Here is a 20541-nt window from a genome sequence, read left to right as displayed (position 1 = left end):
CACATGGGTTTCTCAGCCTATATGTTAAGAAGGGAGGCTGATGCGAGGAGATATAATTGCTCAACTTCCATCCCACAACCGACCAAGACAACAAGCAACAAACCATCGCGTTAAAACGCTCTGCAGAATGACTGTCAAATTCTAACAGTCCAGCTTGATCTAACCGAGTATTTGACGTCACTCATGAACGTGAATGTGACTGAACTCCAAGTCGATGGGGTGGGTAGATGGCAATCTCGCGATACTTCCTCGTGATCTCAGCGTCCAGGCAGCCGTCACCAACACACCATCAGTAAAGATGGCGAAGAAGACGGTCGGTGGCACTTCTTTCCTCTGCTTCTTCTCAGCGCTCGCACAGAAACACTGCTTTGACGTCGACAGAACTGTGGAGAAGTCGTGACTTTTGTCTGCGGCGCCGGAGCGCTTGCGGAACTCGTCTGACGGGGAGTTCAAAGAGCGCCAATTCCAGCTAGCTTTCAGCTAGCACCCTCAGCTAGTTGGCTAGTTTCCTCAGCAGGACGTGGAAATGAAATGCGCGTTTGGTCGAAAGCTGCTCAGCCAGGAGCCACAGTAACGTATCGGTTCGTCTTCTGGCATGTTCACCACGCCCGAGTGTCGGTACCGGGGTGGAAGGTTTGCTCGGTGGTTGGTCTCTCCCGTGCTGTCCAGATGGGCGACTGACGTTTTCCTGTGAGCACGACCGCAAAGGCAGCAAGGAGTTGAGCACTCGAACGTGCGTGTTTGTAACTCGATGTTTCTGTCAGTGATCGTGTTTTCCTTTGACTTCTGAAGAGCCCCTGAGGTGTTCACATCCGCTTCACATCCACACTGACTGGCTGAACTCTGGACAAGAACCGGTGGCAGTGGGATGAGGTAGTAGTTTGTATAGTTTTAGGATCACACCAGATCTGGGAGATAACTATACAGCCTACTGTCTTTCTCACAGCAGCCAAAACGTCAACTGTCAGCGCCGGCCGGTCCTGGGCGGCTTCCATCTTCCCGCTGTGTTGCGATGAGGTAGTAAGTTGTGTTGTTGTGGGGTGAGGGATAGTTTGAACCCCCTGATGTGGAGATGCAACCACACAACTCACTGCCTTTCACAATCGAGCAGAGACGCTGCACCTTGGCCTGTTGTGCAACGTGGTTTCTTTAAACGATCGTATTCAGCTCATCTGTACGCACGAAGCGAGCTCCGCAGTGGCTCAGGTTTGGTCTCTGATCGGGCCACTCCTCCCTTGACAATCCACTGTGGGTCATGCCAGTCTGAGGTCAGGAGCAGGTTTCAGTTCAGCCACGCGCTCTCTGTAACTGTGGCAAGTTCAGCTTCCTGGCGAGACTCTGTTCGGATGGTGGAGGCCTCTGTGCCCTCGGTGGCGGAGGCCGACCCAACATTCCCTTGAGTCCATGTTCGGGTTGCTCTCTGACACTGTCAAATGTGTGGCCTCACTTGTGTATCATCTTGTACTAGCCTCTCCAGATCACTTGTAATCCACTGGATTCAAGAATTTTCCAGAAACACTGACTTTCTGGAAAGTTTGGAGGATTTTTATGGTACAATTTGCTTAGATTTCTGCTGAAGTTTGTGTGTGTGTGAAGAGTCTTAGAGTTTTGTGTTTGTGAGGAATGGGCTTCCGTTTTTGTGCTTCAATAAACAAGGATTAACAGAGAAGCAGTATCATTCCGTTTGTCATGATTCGTGTTGTGTGTTTACCGTCTTTATGTGTTGATGCCACAGACAGGTGACTTGTCCAGGGTCTCCTCCGCCTCTTTCCTTCTCATAGCTGGAATTGGCTCCAGTCCCTGACAACCACATCATATATGAACTGGGTGTCAAACGCTCACCCCTGCAGACAACAGCCCTCTGTGTGTATCTGTGTTGGATTGTCACCAGCAACGTTCCTGCAGGCAGGATGGCTCAACTGATTTGACTGAAATATTACAGCGTTTGTGTGGTTATTATTGAGGCGGACCATCTCATATTTGTAACGGTTGGAATATGTGAAATGAAAAAAAAAGAACTTTTATATTGCTGTTGCTACACACATGCAACATCGAGTGACTTTTTTTTCCTCCAACTTTTTAATGATCAAGTGGTAAAACGCGAACATGTCGCTGGGAACTCGAATGCTGAATGACCTCCTCGAACTCACCGGGTTGTTGGTATCTTGAATCCGATTGGACGGAGCCAGGAGGGGCGGGCATGGGCGCCTTGCTGAAGGGACCAATCACCGTTTGGGGCCACACATTACCGGCGTCGCTCCTGCCATTTACAAAGGTGGTTAAAAATACGCGACGTCTCACTCGTCCCAGTTATGAGCATGATTTTGAGATTTAACGTTTGCCTGAAACAAAAAAATAATCCCGAGCAGATTAGTCCACGCCTAATTCAATACTACTGCTGATATTACTTTCTTTCTTGTTGTATATGCATGGATCGACTTGATGCGCCGTTTTAAAAACTATATTAAATTGAGCTTTGGACCCCAGAGTCGTCCCTCCTGTTTTGATATAAAGGATCTGTGTGCGGTGACGTCACACGTCCCTGCTCCAACATGGCGAATATTCGGTCTCTGAAGGTGAGAATGGGTGTTTGTTTGTTTTTGGCAACAATTTAAATGTTGAGTTTGTTTGGTTTTTTTTTTGACCAAAAGTAAAAGTGTAGTAACCGTGTCGCGCGTACGCCTGTGACTGCGTCATTTTGGAGTCGGCAGTGTGATTTGTCGCCGACTGACGGACCGCTCTCCTCCATGTGTCCCTGCAAAAATACTGTCAGCAATTGGATTTAGAAGAATTGGAAGAAGCTTGAAGCATTACGTTTATGAACATATGATGTGACGATTTATTTGGGTTTTTTTTTTTTTTGGGGGGGGGGGTTCTACTTTGTTTGATGTTGTTTTATATATATATATATATATATATAAAACATTGTTCATGATAATATTGTGTGAAATGTGTTCACCGCTGTATGAGGAACCCAGTGCTGCATATGCTGCAGTCTCTGGCTGGTTCATCAATTCTTTTTTTGTTTGTTTTTAAACTCGTGCTTCTCAGTTTACCTGTCAAACATGTCTTTGTTTTTGACCGACTGAACCCTGAACGTTCAGGCCTCTGTCTGACTGAAATGATCAACTCAAATCTATCGATCAACCTTGTTATTGAGGTGCTCTTTTCATCCCAAACCTTTTCATCTTTCTGAGGCATGAAGTGGACAAACATGGATGGAAGTGTTGCTGTCACAGCACCATCTGTAAGGCTCGTGCTGTCTGTAATCTATGTCACCTTTGCTTTTGGGATGAAAGGATATGCTCTGACAGTCATTAAGACTGTACGAGACGATTATTCACTTGTTCAAATATAAAATAGTTGTCACCTCAACTCAAGTGGAAAAAAAAGCTCAGGTTTCATTTGCTGCTTATTTGCTGCAGATTCTGTCGAAATTGGTTTAAAAGTCGATTCAGTCGGCACAAATGTAAAGTGCTGGGAAAACAGATGGAAATGGGGGTAAAACAAGTGTATGTTGGTTGATCAAGGAGATAAACCCAGGTGTGTGATCAGGCAGGGAAATGTTACCGCGATAAATGTTGTAATTTCAGCGACAATGATAATTATCAGGACACTCCTTTGAAACTGTTTTATGATGGCACTTATTAGTGGAGTTTGTCTCCAACATCATGATTTGTTTATGTTTCAATAGAATAGTGAACCAAGTGTAGAGATGAGAAACTCAATGTTTCAGGTCTCTGGTAGAAGCCGCTGGTGTCTGACAGACTGCTCTGCCAGCTTTATTTAGGGGTTAAATTGAGCCGTCTGTCTGCTGTATCTCATGTCTCTGAACAGTTGACTTGAACTATGGAGCAGTCTGGACACATTTCCCAGATGCTATTGAAGAAATATGAGAAATCATGTGAAGAAATGATCATGTAGTCATATTCTATTCTCCAAATCATGATACAAACTGTCAGTCCTTTGTTTTGTGTGATGAAAAACCTTTTCACGATTCTCTCTCCTAAAATGGTTGTTTTCCATTGCTTTATTGAAGATTTCACTCATACTTTGAGGCTTTAGAATTTGTTGATGGTCCCTAACTGATGCCCGGGACGTAGCATTAGCGCTGCCTGTGAGAGTGTGTCTGCGATCAGTGAAGCCTAATAATGGAGCGGAGCTCCGTCCAATATCCAACTATTTGCATCGCATGTTTATCGAGTTTATCGTAGAATGCAGAATTGTTATCGTGGGCGGGATATCGTGTAAGTTACCGCTCATCCCTGGTGTTGCTCACAGATTCACGTCACTGCTCTGTTTCCCTCCTTGTGTTTTCTGTCTCTCGTGTTACTGAATGACACAGGGCATGGTGGGTCTGGTGACCGGTGGGGCGTCGGGGTTGGGTCGCGCCACTGTTGAGCGTCTGATTCGGAGCGGCGCCTCTGCTGTGATCCTGGACCTTCCCACCTCTGACGGACACACACTGGCCGCCACTCTGGGAGAGTCTTGTGCCTTCGCTCCGGCAGACGTGAGAACACGATGCGCTCATTCTCCCAGTCACAGCGATGAGAACTGTCTTATCATGCGCTTCATTCAAGTGTTTTCCTTTGGATGAAGAGGTTGTTGTGATGTAAACTGAACAGGTGACATCAGAGTCAGAGGTGCAGGCGGCGGTGTCTCTGGCCAGAGAGAAGTTTGGCAAACTGGACTTGGCCGTCAATTGTGCGGGTATTGCCGTCGCCGCCAAAACATACAACTTTAAGAAGGATGTTCCTCACAACCTGGAGGACTTCCAGAGGGTCATCAATGTGAGCTGGACGCGCAGTCAGTCAGCGTGACGCCGGCGAGACGGCGCTCACCGCTCAGCTGCTCCTCTGCAGGTCAACATCGCCGGGACCTTCAACGTGATTCGGCTGGCTGTGGGGGAGATGGGGAAGAACGAACCCGACGCCGACGGACACAGAGGCTGCATCATCAACACGGCGAGCGTGGCAGCATTCGACGGACAGGTTACTGACAAGCTCTGAGCCCAAGAGTCGCTTCCCGTATTCATGTCAAACCTTGGTGCAGGTTGGTCAAGCGGCGTACTCGGCCTCTAAAGGAGGCATCGTCTGCATGACGCTGCCCATCGCCCGAGACCTGGCGCCCATGGGGATCCGGGTTGTCACCATAGCGCCTGGTTAGTATCAAGAACTCTTCAGTTCTTGTCGCTGCCTCTAGCCTCTTCTCTCCCCGGAGGATGGAGCTTATCCTGAGAAATGGGTGAGCAACCATCGGCAGCCAGCAGGGGGCAGTGCCTGGCTCCTCCAGGTGCATCCTGTGCGGCTGACACGAGTCTGGACAGAGTCAGAGCAGCCAGTCGAGCTCCGTCAGACCCCTGGTTCTGACAAACCCCAGTCACGGCTTGGTGACAGGGACTAACTGAAGCCCTTTCTTCCTCAAAGAACCATTGACACGTCCCTTCTTCTGTGCTTGGTGACCGAGTTGCTAGCTCCCTCACACAAGTTGGCGTCGGTGTTTGGATTGCATTTGCTCCTTCAAATTGCGTCTTTGACTCGATGACTCGACTGGATGACTGAAGGTGGTTAACCTGTTGGCGGTGCTCTCGTCCAGGTCTCTTCTCGACGCCTCTCCTCGCCAGCCTTCCTGAGAAGGTGCAGACGTTCCTGGCTCGGCAGGTGCCCTTCCCCTCTCGCCTGGGAGACCCCGCCGAGTTTGCTCACATGGTGACGTCCCTGGCTGAGAACCCCATGATCAACGGAGAGGTGATCCGGCTGGACGGAGCCATCCGCATGATGCCCTGAGACCCTGAGACAAGCCTGTTGAACTGTGACAGGAAGTCAACTCGCTCTCCGTCACTCCTAGCAGGAGGGGCTCGGACACAAGCGCGGGCCCAAATAAACCTGTGCTTCACACTCTTGCTTTATTATCTGTGTTCATGACCGTCGTTCCAAAGACATTTGAGACGGAACCAAGCTGTTTCATCCGCTGGTGTGGTGAGAGCAGCAGACTGTGGACCAGTCGCACGGTGGAGAGGCAGGAAGCACCTCCTCACCAGTCAGGCGTCTGAAGAGTGGCACCAGCTGCTGGTCAGTCCTCTGCTGGAGCGGACGCCTGATTGGTTGCTGACCCTCTTGTGGGTCAGCCGGACACCTCTGGTCGACGCTGCAACATGGACCTGTGTAGGAGTCCTTGTTGTCATTCTGTGCGTGTGACGTGGGTCAGCCGTGGTCCTTCTGTTCCCTTGGATCGACCTTGGTCACTCGCGGTGTTGGATCCAGCACCAGGGCTCTCACCGTCACACAGACACCATCAGAATGGAAGTGCCGCACCAGAACTGGAAACACTCTGGTTTCCTGACATGTCAAAAGTGCCGCTCATTCCACCTCCAGCTCCGTCGTCAATAAACATGGCTGAAGTGGAGGCGGTCGTGCTGCTGGTCAGAGATCTGCGGGGAAACCAGCTGCCTGTTTTGTCAGAGGCTGACCTTATGGATATATACATATACAGTGGCACCTCGGTTTTTGAATGTCCCGGAATTCGAACAAATCGGAGTTCGAACAAAAAATTTTTGCTTCAGATTTCGAACTAAAATCCAGAACTCAAACGCCCCCGAAAAAAGCCGGGAAAAAACATAACGTGCGCGGACCGACCAGCTGACCCGCAACGCGCTTTGTTATTGTGTATAACGCAGCCTCTGTATACAGACGTGTTCCGTTAGCTACATTTACTGGCTGTTTTTTCTTCATATTGAGGTGTAAAACCTTTCCTGTCTCCACACTGGACCGTGGTAGAGCGTCACAGGGGAGGTGCTCGCTCTCCACACCTCTCCTCCAGGGTTTGATGTCCTGTTGTGGGCTGGAGCTGGGACAGGGATGAGGCGAGTCTGGGACAGAGCGTGACTTGGTTTATGACTTTGTCACAGCCAAACTGCACAGAAGCGCACATTCAGAGCTGGACACGCACCGGGCACCTCTTCACTTCTGGAGAGAGACGTCACTCACTCGGCAACCCCTCCCACATGCAGCGGCCACACACATAGAGGAACAGCGCACCTGCAGCAGACACTCTACATTCACTCCTACAAAAGCCTGTTTTAAGGCTTGGAACGCATTATTTCTTTTTCCATTCATTGTAATAGGAAAAATCCATTCAGATTTCGAACAAATCGCTTGTCGAATGGCCGTCTGTGGTCGAGAACCGAGGTACCAACGTATATATACGTATAATATCCTGAATTGATATTCATTTCTCAACATTGGTGCCACCATATCACCAAGACCATGAGTGGAATTTTTTGCGTTGATAGTTGAACGGCAATTTGATTTTACCTCGATGTTCATGACGGTGAAGTCTCTGAAGGCTTCCACCACTGTGTGTCGTACACACAGTTTCAGTTAGTGTTCAGTCTACTAGTCGTTTGGACTGTTCAAAACAATTGGACCTACAGCCGAGTTGATGCCTCCAGAAGAAGACAAGGGAGAGAAAGAGTCCAGTGAGCAGAGTGCTGCAGAGAACCACGCTTGCAATGGCCACCAGCGTGAGGCCTGCGACATACAAGCAGAGAGGAAACTGATGTTGGAATACACTGTGTGTGTAGAAGACAGGAAGCCCTCCACAACTGCTACAACTAGACGACTACATGCGTGTTATTAACATTGTACTGCACAGCTCTGACTCCACACGGTTGGAAGGAACCAAAGATGAACTCACCCAGGATTCTGATGGGACCGTAACTGGAATCATCTGCACAACAGGGGGGGATCGTTGCATTATTCACAGGGAAAAAGAATCACATTCTTGACCGCTTCTATCACGTGAGAGAGAATGTGATCCAAACCGAACCAAAATAATGAAACAATACAATCATCGAACTCATATTTAGCTTTTCTGTTTTCTGATAAACACGTGGGGTTTGAAATATAATCGCGTGTGTTTGTCCACGACGTGATCAGACTTTGTTTTATTTTATTTTATTTTATTTCATTAACAGCACTTTATTTCGAAGCACTTTCCTAGTTGGTGGAACCCCCACCGACCATGGCAATAAATTCTATTCTGATTCCGATTCAGACAGCGTGAAGTAGCAAGTAAAAGTGTCCAACACTGGCTGATCCATCGAGTCTATCTGAACCGAAACAAAACGTTGGGAGCCGTTACTTTAACAGTGGATCTTCCGTGTACTGTGGATATACTTTGGAAAGCGTGAGGGGGAAGATCATATATGTCATTGTTCCAGTTACTTTCACAACAGATCATGTCCCTGCTCGTAAATCACTTCATCTTGGTTGAAGTCAAACATTCAAACACGTTGTATGACGTCAGTAAACAACTTGCGTGTCAACATATTGAAGAAATCTGCGATATGCACATGCCGACTCTTCTCACCCTGGTCATGGACTGTTTGTTCCTCTTCCCTCTGGCAGGAGGCTACGGTCCATCCAGACCAGAACCTCCCGTCACAGGAACAGCTTCTTCCCCTTTTTTTGTGATCAGCCTTCGTTGTTTATTTTATTTTATTTTATTTTATTCTGTCAGCACTTTATTCCAAAACACTTTCCTAGTTGGTGGGCTCCCCACTGACCATGGCAATAAATTAAATTCTGATTCTGATGCTCACCTTCTTCACCACCGTCATCATCATCATAACCATCATCATCACCGTCATCAGTGTAGACATACTCGTCTCCTACCAAGAAAGGACACGGCGCCGATTAAAACTACATTGGGATCCGACTTTTTTTTGGAGGCAGAAATGTGATATTTGGGCAGGATAACAAATGGACTGTTGACAAAATTGTACCTGACCCGGACTCCGACCCGGTTCCTTCTGTGGCGTTCAAGATAGGAACGGACCCGGTGACTGGACCTGAAAGAAAAAACGGAGTCCCACTTATTCTCATCCAGAACCTCAGGCTGTTTCCATGTGCATAACAGTGTTTGTGCGTGTGGATTTGTTTATATATATATATATATATATATATATATATATATATATATATATATATATAGAGAGAGAGAGAGAGAGAGAGAGAGAGAGAGAGAGAGAGAGAGAGAGAGAGAGAGAGAGACCGTGAGAAAGAAGTCGCGTTTTATAGTCCGGACATTTCACTAAACTATATTCAAGTGTGATGTCACAAACCCAATACCTTGAACAGCAGCAAAAATGATGCTTCTGTCCAGTGAGGCAGACGACCTGCCTAGAAAGAGCGACATTTCATCAGAATGGCGCCGCGTACTTTGCGGTCAGAGGCTCAACGCTCACCTGACATCGTTAAAAGGAACAAAACAACACGGAGGACCGTCATGTAGAATCAGACGAGCATCAGGGACCTTCGTCCACAGAATCAACTGATGGAAAAGAAAAAAAAAATGATTGACGCTCCTTGCGAAGGAGCACGTGACCCAAACGCCTCTTGAGATTTGAACTTTGCTGAAATCCAGCCGACAATGAATGAAAGTATTGTTCAATAATCACTGAGACAAAGCAACATTTTGTGAAAACTAGCGCCGATGAGGCCTCGAGAAACAATCATCAACCACCTCACGTCGTTTTTAAACCAAGAGCGCCACCTACTGAGCAAACCAGCAGGTGAACGGTTCGATTCAGAGTCACACATTTTCAAACAGCTGCAGTGATTCATGCTTCATTGGTAACATTTATGATGATATTTTCATGATGGGTGGGTGATAGAATTAAGCTAATAATAACGTTGTGTTCTCCGCTTTGTTTGGTTTATGTTTACAACAACAGCCAGTTGGTTTCTTTTTTGCACAACAAAGAAACAGAATATGATGATGATGCTCAACATAACCCACGTAACAGTTATTGAAGACTGTTTTTCAGTCTCTGAGATTGTATTGTTCTCTTATGGTATTTTAACAAAGTTACAACAATATTAACAAAGTTAATATATATATATATATATATATATATATATATATATATATATATATATATATATAACTTTTAAATAATAATAACTTTTAAATAATAATACTTTTAAATAATTGTCCCTGTGGGGGAACCGTAGTGACGCCATCAAGCATGCGACTCTTCCGTGCGCGCGCACAACCGACACTGTAGTTTTCCCCGGATCCTGTCCTGACGAGGTGCACGACTTCCGCGGCCGCCGCATCATGTGAGCTGCGGCCAACAATCCAGGAAGTTGTCAGACGAGCTTTGAAGCACAAGCACGGCGCTTTGGAACGGACCTGTTTCTCGCGTCGCTCCCGTCATGGAGGAGCGCTCCTGGTCCGCACTCGCTCTCGTCTTAACTTTGTCGCTGGACGGCTGTGTTTGCTCCACTTATACGCTGAGTGACGCCGCGGGACTGGGGCGAGAATTCGATGGAATCGGAGGCTTGAGTGGTGGCGGGGTGAGTTGCCCGTTCCGGTTTAGCAAAATGCCATTGTTTATTTATCCACTCAGTGTGTAACACAAATGTCCATGATATAGTTGGCTGAAGGCTGAATGACAGGTGGGTCACTGGTTGTACACTGCAGTTCTGTTCTCGCTGTCCAACGCCTTAAAACAACTCAAAACTTCATGACTGTGTGCAGACTTTGGAAGACTAGTGAAAATCATTTCAGTGGAGGATCGTGTTGCCAGATTTGTCTCGGCTCTCTGGGAATGGTGGAGTGGGTTGCCAGAATGTTGTCAGAGCTCTGTGTCTCCATAAAGGCAGATGCCAAAAACAAAAAAAGACAATTCACGTCAATATAACGTTTGGAGTCCAAGTCCATCAATGTGTTCCGAGTACTGAAGTGCTCGAACCTTTGATCCCACCATCCCCAGCCTTGCTCCTGTCTGTGTAGTGAATGATTTATGCCCTTTGTTCCAGGCTACGTCTCGCCTGCTTGTGAATTATGCTGAACCGTACCGCAGTCAGATCTTGGACTTTCTCTTTAAGGTAAAGAAAATCTCCATCGCTCTCACTATAATACACACTCGCACAGGTAAATGTGAACATAAGTTTGGATCTCTGTCCCTGAGGTTTGTCAATGCCATCACCCTTTCCTCAGCCTCTCCCCCTAAACCTAACCCTCCAAAACACATGGCTCACCTGAACCAGGACTCTGAACCAAACTGGAACCCAGTGGTAGTGACCCAGTTCTTTTGACATCTTCATCCTCAAATTGAGGTTTAACCTTGTGGGGACCAGCCAAACTAACTCGGAGTGCAACTACAGACCTTTTGATCTACTTGTTGCTGAGTGACTTTATGAGGTGTGATAAGCTCCCATGCATGTGTGAGAGCAGTGTTCAGCTTGTGACTTTGAATCACATAAAACTTGGTTATAGTTATTAAAGTCCAGGCACGACAGCTTTTCTCTGACTGGGTTTTCTTTTTCAGTGTGTGTATGTGACTGTAACTACAGTGTATTAGTGCAGTGTCAGTCAACCGCTGTGCTGAGTCCTGTCACTTCTCCGTGTTGTGCTTGTCTGCACATGTGCGCGACAGAGAATGTTGTTGTGTCGACACATTGAACTGTATGCGACTAGCAAGCAGGTCGGACCTGCGGTCTGGTGTATGGCATCCAATGTCATTGGATTAGATGTCCTAGTCAATAGGCGACGCTCATTGACCTGTTGTCTCGTAGCTGCAGCCCGAGTCCTTACGAAGAACTGGTCCTCACAAGAACAGATAAAGCGCTCCCACCTACACACACACACATTAAAGTGAACAGGCGAATCCATGACCAAAACAGTGCAAAGAACTGAGGCATTTGCTTTCTGCTTCCAGCCAAACTTTGGTGCCAGTTTACACATTCTGAAGGTGGAAATTGGTGGTGATGCTCAGACGACAGGTGAGTGACTCACTAAACGCTGTGTACAACCTATGGCTCTTCTCCGTGTGAGTGAAGGGGACCGTCCGTGCTGAATTCTCTCTCTCTTTCTCTCTCTCTCTCTCTGTCTGTCTCTGTCTCTGTCTCTGTCTGTCTCTGTCTGTCTGTCTGTCTCTGTCTGTCTCTCTCTCTCTCTCTCTCTCTCTCTCTCTCACGCCCGCCCGCCCGCCCGCCCTTTTCTTAAGATGGAACCGAGCCGTCACACATGCACTATGAAAACGATGAGAACTATTTCCGGGGCTATGAGTGGTGGCTGATGAAGGAGGCCAAGAAGAGGAACCCAAACATCACTCTCGTGGGTAAGTTGCTCTGTCCACACCCAGCTCCCGCTGGAAACGGAACCGTTTCATGAGATGAGTCCAAACGGCCCTTCACATGCAGCGAGATGTCGCGGGTACCATGTGTTATTTCGTGTTCCGAGTTGTTTTAAGAGTCATGATTCATGATGTTTGTTTGTCACGCACACACTTTGGCCAGTCCATGTCCTGGCTTCCCTGCCATCTGGTCCTTCCTGCTGCAGTTGATATTTTTGGCTTCAGGACGTCCCATGAGTTGGGTCGATGAGTCGGATTTAAGTCAAGTAAAAGTGCAGATATTTGCCACCATATGTAGTTGTTCTAAGTACTTTACATTTTGTCAAAATATGTACTTGAGTGTAGTAACCAGATATTTTTTCTTTATGTATGCAAACACATTAGTGACCACACCCAAGAGGCAGTTCCGTGTTGTGAAGTGGCAGAATTTTAGGAGGCACATAGAGTGGACCTGTGATCATTCTGAGTGACTCCAACACTTGTGGGTCTGAATAAAACATTTCGCCCATTGTTTTCATCCTATTTATCATGTTTTTATTCACGTGGGCGCAGGTTTGCCCTGGGCTTTCCCTGGATGGGTGGGACATGGGAAGAACTGGCCCTACGACACCCCTGACATCACTGCGGCCTATGTGGTGAGGTGGATCCAAGGAGCCAAGCAGTGGCACGATCTGGACATCGACTATGTTGGAGTGAGTCCTCTTCTTCCATGGACCCATCATCATCATTTCATTCAGTCATTCTTTGTGGAAAAACAGCGTAAAAAAAGAGAAACAAACTATTATTATGAGTTCAGCAATAGCTCACGGCTCCACCATGAAAGATGTGTTGACGGTGATGTTCAGGGAAACAGAAAACCGTTTCATCTCTCCCACACATAAACGGACATAAAACAATGAAATGTCACCTGAACAACTCACAAGAATGCAATGTGAATGTTTTATCCTGCAAACCTGCGCTGATGTTGGGAACAGGATGACTCCAGGAAAACAGGTTTGCGATAGTTGAGAGGATGAATGTGACACATTTCCCTTGAAATGCGCTTGTGTTTTTACACACGTTGTGTTTTCATGTTGTCATGACCCACCAAAGACGCGTTTCTTGGATTTCATAGAGAGGACAGTCACAATTGAGGGATAAAAAGTAGTCTGTTATACTGAATCATTTCTTGAGGAAAGTGCTCAGGACTTCAGTGTTTATCTTGTCTTTTAATGAGTGAAACTGTCGTTCTTTTTTCCAGTGAAGTCACATTCTTCTCTCCCACATTGATCTCATTTGTACAGAGGGTAGGAAGAGTGTAGGCGTCACACCCAGGGATATGCTCCTCCAGATACTCAGACGCTCTTCTAGGCAGCAGTGGATATGATTGCTATAGAATAATCATCATAATTTTCATAAACAATGTGTCTTTTCTAGATTTGGAACGAGCGGAACTTTGACATCAACTACATCAAGGTAATTCCCCACCTCTTCCTTGTGGTTATGGGCATTGACCTGGAGAAAAAAAGCCATAGACATTGAGTTCTGTGGAGCTTGTCACTCCTGGTTCCCCTGAGAGCCTCCGTGTCTGTGTTGCCAAGGTGCTCCGGAGGACTCTGGACAAAGTGGGTCTCACTGACGTGGGCGTCATCGCCGCCGACGGTGATTGGAGCGTTGCTAAATCAATAAACAGTGACCCCAGTCTGTCTGACGCGGTGCAGGTGATCGGGTAAGTGGAGTCCATCGAAGAATGGGCAGGTCGAGAGAGAGAGAGAAGTGACAGTGTAGACCCTCACCGTCACCCTGACTCATCCTTTACTCACGTGGGACGGGAGCTCAATGTTGTGGCTATTTTTCTGTTAGTTGGACTGAATAAAACTACAGTTTTTTTTCTAGTGAATAATGTTTTCAGTAAAAAAGAAAGTAAATAATAGACTTGCTGTGCCATGGTAAACCAATCCGAATGGTCTCTGGCATTAGAGACGACATTTGAAGCTTTATCAAGGCAGCAGGCCGATTTATCAGCGCCGATATGGGTCATGTGGCATCCTCATGTGGACCAACACTGTTATCTGTTATATTAATACATGATGGGCAATGCTATTAAAATGTTACATCATGATTTAAAAATGACAAAACAAAGGCAGTAAATCCTGCTGCTTGTTGTAGAGCTGCCAGGCCAGCGGCCAAAGACAGCCAGCCACAATGGCGGCCATGCTACTACTCCAATAAGGAGAACGACCACTGAATTGGTGTTTGCAAAATGTACACCCACAGTAAAACAAGAGAGTTTGCAGCAAATTGAAGTACTACCGGATGCTAACGGAGCGAAAGCTAACCCAAGCGAACCTCAGGTGAAGCCAATGCTAAAGGAGTGTGTTGTGTTGTGTTGTCGAAGACTGGAGCTTTTACACAGTCACTCCTGGACATGTGGTCGCTGAAAAGAGGAGCGGCCTGTCGGGTCACGAGGGAGTGGTCCTGCGCTGCAAAATGTGAAGACATAAAGGATCATTGTTGTGATGGAGACCAGGCAGAGAATGTTCAAGGTCTTTCTGGAAATTCCCAGAGTGGAACCAGTCACATCAAATAGAGAACTAAATCCATGATGATATATTTCCCAGCCACTTACAAAATAAATGTACATTTGAGGACGTCAGATGGTGCAGGCGGCTTCACGTGTGGTGTCAGTGCCACAGTCCACAGATGCTCGCCAGCGTTGCCTTATCGAGCCAGTTGGCTGCCCTTCCCTCTTTGGCGAAGCTGGATGTTTTTGTCTGTATCCTGCAACCAAGCCTTTTGAAAGACAAATGTTTCGTGAGAATATTGGAGATTGCCGTCATAGGTACATGCTGATGTTGCTTCCTTCACCTGTTTGTGTGCAAGTGTGTGCGTGCTCTCGCACCTTGTTGATGACACTTGGCTGCTGGAGGTGTGGCTTGTGGCTTTGCCTCTGACTCTACGAGGGTGTTGGACACTGCTGGTTCTTTCATGTTCAGAAAGTTTTGTCATGGAATTTATGTGATACTTTGTCTGCTTGGTTTGATTGTGTCAAACCTCTGCAGTGTTCCACGGATCTTTGTGAAATGGTTTGACAACCCCACTCTCCTTCTCCTCTGCTGAGGAACACTATGGTCACGTTGGGCATGGCAGACTCCCCCCGTCGTGCTGTCGATGGTTTCTTTTAGTCTTGTGCCAGTTCCTTATTTGGTACAGTCCTGGTGATCCCCACTGACTGAAGAGTCGTTTCTTTTCTTCAGAGATTCACACAGTGAAATCCTGCCTCGGTTTTTCCAAACGGTTGATGCCAGAGAGCAAGTTCCAAAGTTGTTATCATCATCGTTTCCTGTTTCCCTTGCATCTAGTGATGACTAAGGCATATCGAACCGTGTGTTCTGCTCCCTAGATCACTTACACTTAGAGTCCCAGTTTGGTTTCAGTTGCAGCTCGTACAGTTACGAGCACGGTCTCTGGATCCTAACATAACAGAAGTCATGGCCTCCATGGTTGTTTTTCATGGCACAGCAAGTGGTTTACCTGAGTCTCCTCCTGGTGTTGACCTCTGTTGCTGTGACCCTGTGACCCCAGTTACTGCGCTACACTCTGGACAAGAGCGGCCTGGAGAGAGTCAGGATCGTAGCCAGCGACAACCTGTGGGAGCCCATAGCCCTGTCGCTGGTGCTGGACGCTGAGCTCAGCGCGGCTGTAGATGTTATTGGGTAGGACCTGCGTGCTTGTGTGTGTGCGTGTGTGTGTAGCAATGGAGTTCACGCCTTTCTGTTGTCACTGTTTCCCACAAAGTCGGTCTTATTGTGACGGCTCCACCCATGACTGGTTGTCTTCCTGTGCACAGGCGCACACACACAGAGGTTTTATACTTTATTGGTTGAGATTAAATCACTTTTGAATGTGTGATGGCACTGACCTCTTTGGGGGCCATCATCACAAAGTTGCGACCAGCAACATCTCTGCAGATGTGAGTACGAGCCGTGGGAGAAAATCCACCGGCGGAGGCCGCAGTGTTGCTCATGGTTCTGCGGTAAACAACAGTGATCATCATCACTTGATAGATGAGGAACAGTATCACCAGTGGATCAAATAAGGATCTCTAAAGGCGGTGACAGTCCCAGTGGCTGCCACCTGAATACACTGTGAGACACAAATGGAAAGACTGAATTTACTTCCGTCCCAACTGCTATTGATGATTTCTTTTTTCCATCTTTTATCTCAAAGTAGAGCCTTTTGAAATCAAATGGTAGACTATTAAAAAAATCTTCTAAAGGGGTTAGCATGGAATGTCAGTGTGTTTATATTCATGAAATTCTATTCAAACAATTCGTCCTTCTCTCTTCTTGCTAATGTTGCAGTGTAAATCTGAAGACGTTTGTCATTGCCATGACCTTTGCTCCCTGCGCTCCGTCCCCCACAGGGCTCACTACCCGGGTACCACCACAGTTCCCGACGCCTTGAAAAGTCAGAAGAAGCTGTGGTCCTCAGAAGACTATAGCACCTACAACGATGAGCAGGGAGGAGGCTGCTGGGCTCGGATTCTCAACCAGAACTATGTGAATGGACAGATGACTGCGTACGTTGGTTCGTTCACAAACCCTCTGACTGTTTCTGATGAGGGCTGAAAAATACCCCAAATGTTTAGTAGGATTCAGTACTAACAACAGGACCGCCTGCTGTATCTTCCAGAACCATTGCCTGGAACCTGGTGGCCAGCTACTACAAAGACCTGCCGTTTGGCCGAGATGGACTCATGACTGCCGAGGAGCCCTGGAGCGGCCACTATGTGGTGAACTCTCCCATTTGGATCACGGGTCAGTGCTCTGTTTGAGTCTCAGAGCAAAGGTCCTGTGTTTGCCCGGTGACTTCAGGTGAAACCCTGAGTGTCCTTAACTCTGATGCGTCATGGCGACTCTCCCCGCTGCCGTTCACAGTCGTCCTCTGTCACAGATCACCCTTCACGGTCGATTCCACCCATCCCAAACCCTCTTGACTGTCAGTCCACGTCAGCACTTCAGTGTCCTCACTAATGTCCTGCACGACCCTCACGTACTTGAATGAATGTTTATTTCAATCTCTTGTCATACAGTCCATGAGTCACAGTTGTGTCCATGAGTCACAGTTGTAGACCCGTTAGATCACACCTTTTCATTCCATCTATATTTGTTGTTGCCTGACACAGAGGTTGTGGGATGGAACAGCAGCTACACACAACAACGTTGTGTGAGTGACGTGACGCTCTTGTGGATGATCTGTTCACCACTCCTCTCTGCAGCTCACACCACGCAGTTCACCAAGCCTGGCTGGTTCTACCTGCAGACGGTGGGACATTTGGACCATGGTGGAAGTTATGTAGCGATGACGGATGGAGCTGGAAATCTAACGGTTGTCATAGAAACCATGGCAAGTATCTCTTCCTGCATGACTTGATCTTTGCCCTGCGCTGTAGGAGCAGTGTCCGTCTTGATCTTTGACTTGAAGATTGTTGCCGACGTGCGTGTGTGTTTCCCCACGCTTCCCTCAGACTCGTGACCACTCGGTGTGCATCAGACCACCTCTTCCTCCCTTTGATGTGACACCACAAAACGCCACGTTCCAGCTGAAGGGGTCGTTTGTAAGTCCCGCGTGAGTCAAGCGCGAGAAAGGAAGCGCAGGGTCTGAACCCCGGATGCCCGCTGTGTCCAGGCCTCCATCAGGGAGCTGCACCTTTGGCGGTCGCGCTTCAACTTCAAGACCAAGCAGCCAACTCTGTTTGAGGAGCTCCGTCCTCTGAAGGTGACGGTGCCGCCGACCCGCTTCGTCGTCGCTGACGGGGTGTTGATGTGTTGTTCAAACATCAGGTTTCAGGCGGATCCTTCACTCTAAATCTCTGTGAGGACGAGGTGTACACGGTGACAACGGTTCCCTCGGGCAGGAAAGGCGCTCACCCGGAGCCTCCTGCTTCCTCCCCCTTCCCCAAGCTCTACAAGGATGACTTTAACAACAGTGAGTTTCTGTGCTTCTGGTGTGGAAGTGTGGAGTCTCTTCCCAGCATGAAGCTCGTTTCTAGCTTGGAAAGAAGCTTCTGCTGCTCCGTGTTTGTTTGAAATGTGGAGTGTTTCTCTGTTTGAGAGTTGTGTGTGGATCTCCTTGGCAGGAAACCCCCCTTTCTCCGAGGCGCCCAACTTTGCAGACCAGACTGGAGTGTTTGAGTACTTTGTGAACCTGAGCGCCAGCGGCTCTCACGTCTCCACCCTGCGGCAGGTGCTGACGCAGAGGCCGGTGACCTGGGTCGCAGACGCCGACCAAACCATCAGCGTGATCGGAGACTACCAGTGGTAAAGTCCGGCGTCCACCTCAGCCGCCGCGCCTCGGCGTTGATGCCTTTTGATCCGCAGGCAGAACGTGACCGTCGCGTGCGACGTTTTCATGGAGACCGTCGGGAAAGGCGGCGTGTTCGTCGCAGCCCGGGTGGATAAAGGAGGGCAGCTGGTCCGCAGCGCGAAGGGCGTCTTCTTCTGGATTTTTTCAGATGGAACATTCAAAGTGACAAACGACCTCGGTCAGTTTTACCGTGTTGGAAAGCCCGCGTGTCCTCGTTTGACCTTTGCGTTCCATTACACAGCTGGTCTGACGGTGTTGGCCGAGGGAGAGTCCGGTACCAGAGCAAACACCTGGTACACCATGTCTCTCACTGTCGATGTAAGTGTTTTTCCCCTTCAAAATCATCCGATCCATCAAACACACGACAAGTCGAGATCCAAACTTGGGAACCACAGTGAGGTTTGAACCCGTGTTGTGCTGAAATAATGGTTCTAGCTACTTTAGAATCACACTCCTCCAGAGCACAGTATGCGTTCACTCTGGAGGAGTGTGGTCAGCGCAGCACGACAGACGTATAATAGTGAGGTGCCTGTGTTCCCTCACCTGCATCTCACCGTCACTCGAGGTCTTTCAGCTTCAACGGTTCATATTACACTTGACACTGGATATTGATGTCATGAAAGAGATGATGTGCTTTAAATTCACACTAAATCCAAACTGTGCAGAAAGTGGGCCAAACCTTGAAAGAAGCGGTTTCTTGCCTCAGCACTTGAGACCAAGGAATCCATGTGTGACACGACTGAGCCTTGTTCTCTTGCCTGCAGGGCAACTATGCGTCCGGACAGCTGAATGGATACACGCTGTGGAAAAACGCCGTGGTCCTGGGACCTCAGAACGGCTGGGCTGCGATCGGAACTCGCTCATTCGAGCTGGCACAGTTCGACAGCTTCTCTGTGGCAGCGTAGACGGCCAGGAGCTCGATGCGCTGCTCAGACGGGAACCTAACAAGCTTCAGAGACTTTTAGATTTCATGTCTTTTTCACTTGTTTTACTCCTATTTGATGAATATCGTTTTTTTAATGATTCAACAGTCGACTACTTCATGATGCTTCACTAAACCGCGGGGAAGACTCTCGGATAAATCAATATTTCTTTCTTCCACATTTGGTCTTTGCTCATGAGTCGTGTTTTCACTGTGGTTCAACTATGGAAAGAGCCTTTGGCATCATGAACTTCTGGTGGAGGTCAGACCTGCGGTCATTTTCACCACAAGAAACCACGTCCGTTTGAAAACAGGAAGTAGAGGGGCGTGGCTACTTTTCTCAATTACTTTCACCGCCGCTCTTTCCCGACATGGCTGCGCTCCGGAGCCCGCGGTTCCAGCGAGGGTTGCTGCTGACCCGCTTCCAGGGTCCGTGGTGCAGGTCGTGCCGGTTCCGCTCCTCACGGAGGCCGAGGAAGGCGAAGACGTCGCCCTGACTTCCAGCGACGCCGCTGCCACGCTATGCTAAGGCGTAAGATACTTGGTTTCCCGAGTGGGATTGAACGTTTGTCATGGATTGTACGGTGTTGCTTTTATCCAGGAGGCGGTGAGGTGGCGGGCACGTGGCCGTCGAAGGAGTCGTCGCGTCGTGGAGGCTCCCGAACCGTGTGTGTACGTGCGTGCGCGCGCGCGCGTCGAGTCACTGTCTGGATATCCGCTTCTGCGATGGCTTCTTCTTGCTGTCACTGAAGTGACTGTAAAGGAATCGGAACTAAGTGGAATCTAAAGTACAGCGGGGATTATTGTCCTTCTCGGAGTGTTAGAAAACGAAGTCGAATTCTCGATTTGAAGAGTATGTTGTGGTGTGATTGTTTTCACACCAGTTGTGGCGTCACTGACACTGAACAGAAGCACGTGTTGTATGCTGTCAGCAGTTGGCTTCAGATGTAATGGCAGCTGTTGGCAGCAGTGGAGTCTTATTTTCACCCCCAAAAATGTAATTCAGTGTTTTAAATGGAATACATGGGCACCTGAAATGAAGCCTGGGCACAGGAACCAGCACTTTGGTACCAACCTGCAAAAGCAACTGAAGCCGAAACAAGACTAAAAGATTATTTCTGAATTT

General features: G+C 48.1%; 3 protein-coding genes across 8 annotated transcripts; 2 read left to right on the top strand and 1 right to left on the bottom strand.

Annotated features, from left to right (window-relative positions):
• The first annotated feature begins 278 nt into the window (after positions 1-278).
• hsd17b10 (hydroxysteroid (17-beta) dehydrogenase 10) lies at positions 279-5916 on the top strand. Of its 2 annotated transcripts, none has more exons than XM_053849002.1 (6): positions 279-313; positions 4346-4510; positions 4626-4790; positions 4863-4991; positions 5053-5161; positions 5596-5916. In XM_053849002.1, the coding sequence occupies exons 1-6, from the start codon at positions 299-301 to the stop codon at positions 5784-5786; spliced, it is 774 nt and encodes a 257-aa protein (XP_053704977.1). In that variant the 5' UTR covers positions 279-298; the 3' UTR covers positions 5787-5916. The 2 variants fall into 2 exon arrangements, with proteins under 2 accessions (XP_053704977.1, XP_053704976.1); XM_053849001.1 differs by lacking the exon at positions 279-313 and adding an exon at positions 2499-2576 and having other exon boundaries at positions 5596-5915.
• LOC128749411 (uncharacterized) lies at positions 5894-9613 on the bottom strand. Of its 4 annotated transcripts, none has more exons than XM_053849005.1 (9): positions 9560-9613; positions 9248-9333; positions 9132-9182; positions 8786-8851; positions 8603-8671; positions 7696-7728; positions 7431-7529; positions 7314-7354; positions 5894-6445 (listed from the first exon to the last, which is right to left on the bottom strand). In XM_053849005.1, the coding sequence occupies exons 2-9, from the start codon at positions 9288-9290 to the stop codon at positions 6383-6385; spliced, it is 465 nt and encodes a 154-aa protein (XP_053704980.1). In that variant the 5' UTR covers positions 9291-9333; positions 9560-9613; the 3' UTR covers positions 5894-6382. The 4 variants fall into 4 exon arrangements, with proteins under 4 accessions (XP_053704980.1, XP_053704981.1, XP_053704978.1 ...); XM_053849006.1 differs by having other exon boundaries at positions 5894-6430; XM_053849003.1 differs by having other exon boundaries at positions 5894-7354.
• Positions 9614-10063: 450 nt separating this feature from the next.
• galcb (galactosylceramidase b) lies at positions 10064-19596 on the top strand. 2 transcript variants are annotated; one of them, XM_053848934.1, is made up of 17 exons: positions 10064-10361; positions 10827-10895; positions 11729-11792; positions 12017-12130; positions 12698-12837; positions 13562-13600; positions 15710-15840; positions 16551-16706; positions 16820-16944; positions 17406-17533; positions 17655-17744; positions 17816-17905; positions 17971-18115; positions 18267-18447; positions 18508-18671; positions 18735-18811; positions 19258-19596. In XM_053848934.1, exons 1-17 carry the CDS (start codon positions 10221-10223, stop codon positions 19396-19398), a joined length of 1995 nt encoding a protein of 664 aa, XP_053704909.1. In that variant the 5' UTR covers positions 10064-10220; the 3' UTR covers positions 19399-19596. The 2 variants fall into 2 exon arrangements, with proteins under 2 accessions (XP_053704909.1, XP_053704910.1); XM_053848935.1 differs by lacking the exon at positions 15710-15840 and adding an exon at positions 13726-13853.
• The last annotated feature ends 945 nt before the right edge of the window (positions 19597-20541 follow it).

Source organism: Synchiropus splendidus, chromosome 18, assembly GCF_027744825.2.
Source record: "Synchiropus splendidus isolate RoL2022-P1 chromosome 18, RoL_Sspl_1.0, whole genome shotgun sequence".
NCBI classification, from domain to species: Eukaryota; Metazoa; Chordata; class Actinopteri; order Syngnathiformes; family Callionymidae; genus Synchiropus; species Synchiropus splendidus.
This window is presented reverse-complemented; position numbering and strand designations above follow the sequence as displayed.

Bases quoted from the DNA above. Each gene is read 5' to 3' on its own strand.
- hsd17b10 (XM_053849001.1), top strand. From the start codon at position 2,553: ATGGCGAATATTCGGTCTCTGAAG. The intron at 4,791-4,862 runs GTGAGCTGGACG...GCTCCTCTGCAG, and splicing joins ACTTCCAGAGGGTCATCAAT to GTCAACATCGCCGGGACCTT. The intron at 4,992-5,052 runs GTTACTGACAAG...ACCTTGGTGCAG, and splicing joins TGGCAGCATTCGACGGACAG to GTTGGTCAAGCGGCGTACTC.
- LOC128749411 (XM_053849003.1), bottom strand. From the start codon at position 9,290: ATGACGGTCCTCCGTGTTGTTTTGTTCCTTTTAACGATGTCAG. The intron at 7,729-8,602 runs GTGAGCATCAGA...CCTGTTGTGCAG, and splicing joins TGATGACGGTGGTGAAGAAG to ATGATTCCAGTTACGGTCCC. The intron at 7,530-7,695 runs GTGAGTTCATCT...TGTATGTCGCAG, and splicing joins CGGTCCCATCAGAATCCTGG to GCCTCACGCTGGTGGCCATT.
- galcb (XM_053848934.1), top strand. From the start codon at position 10,221: ATGGAGGAGCGCTCCTGGTCCGCACTCGCTCTCGTCTTAACTTTGTCG. The intron at 11,793-12,016 runs GTGAGTGACTCA...CCTTTTCTTAAG, and splicing joins TGGTGATGCTCAGACGACAG to ATGGAACCGAGCCGTCACAC. The intron at 13,601-15,709 runs GTAATTCCCCAC...CTGTGACCCCAG, and splicing joins TTGACATCAACTACATCAAG to TTACTGCGCTACACTCTGGA.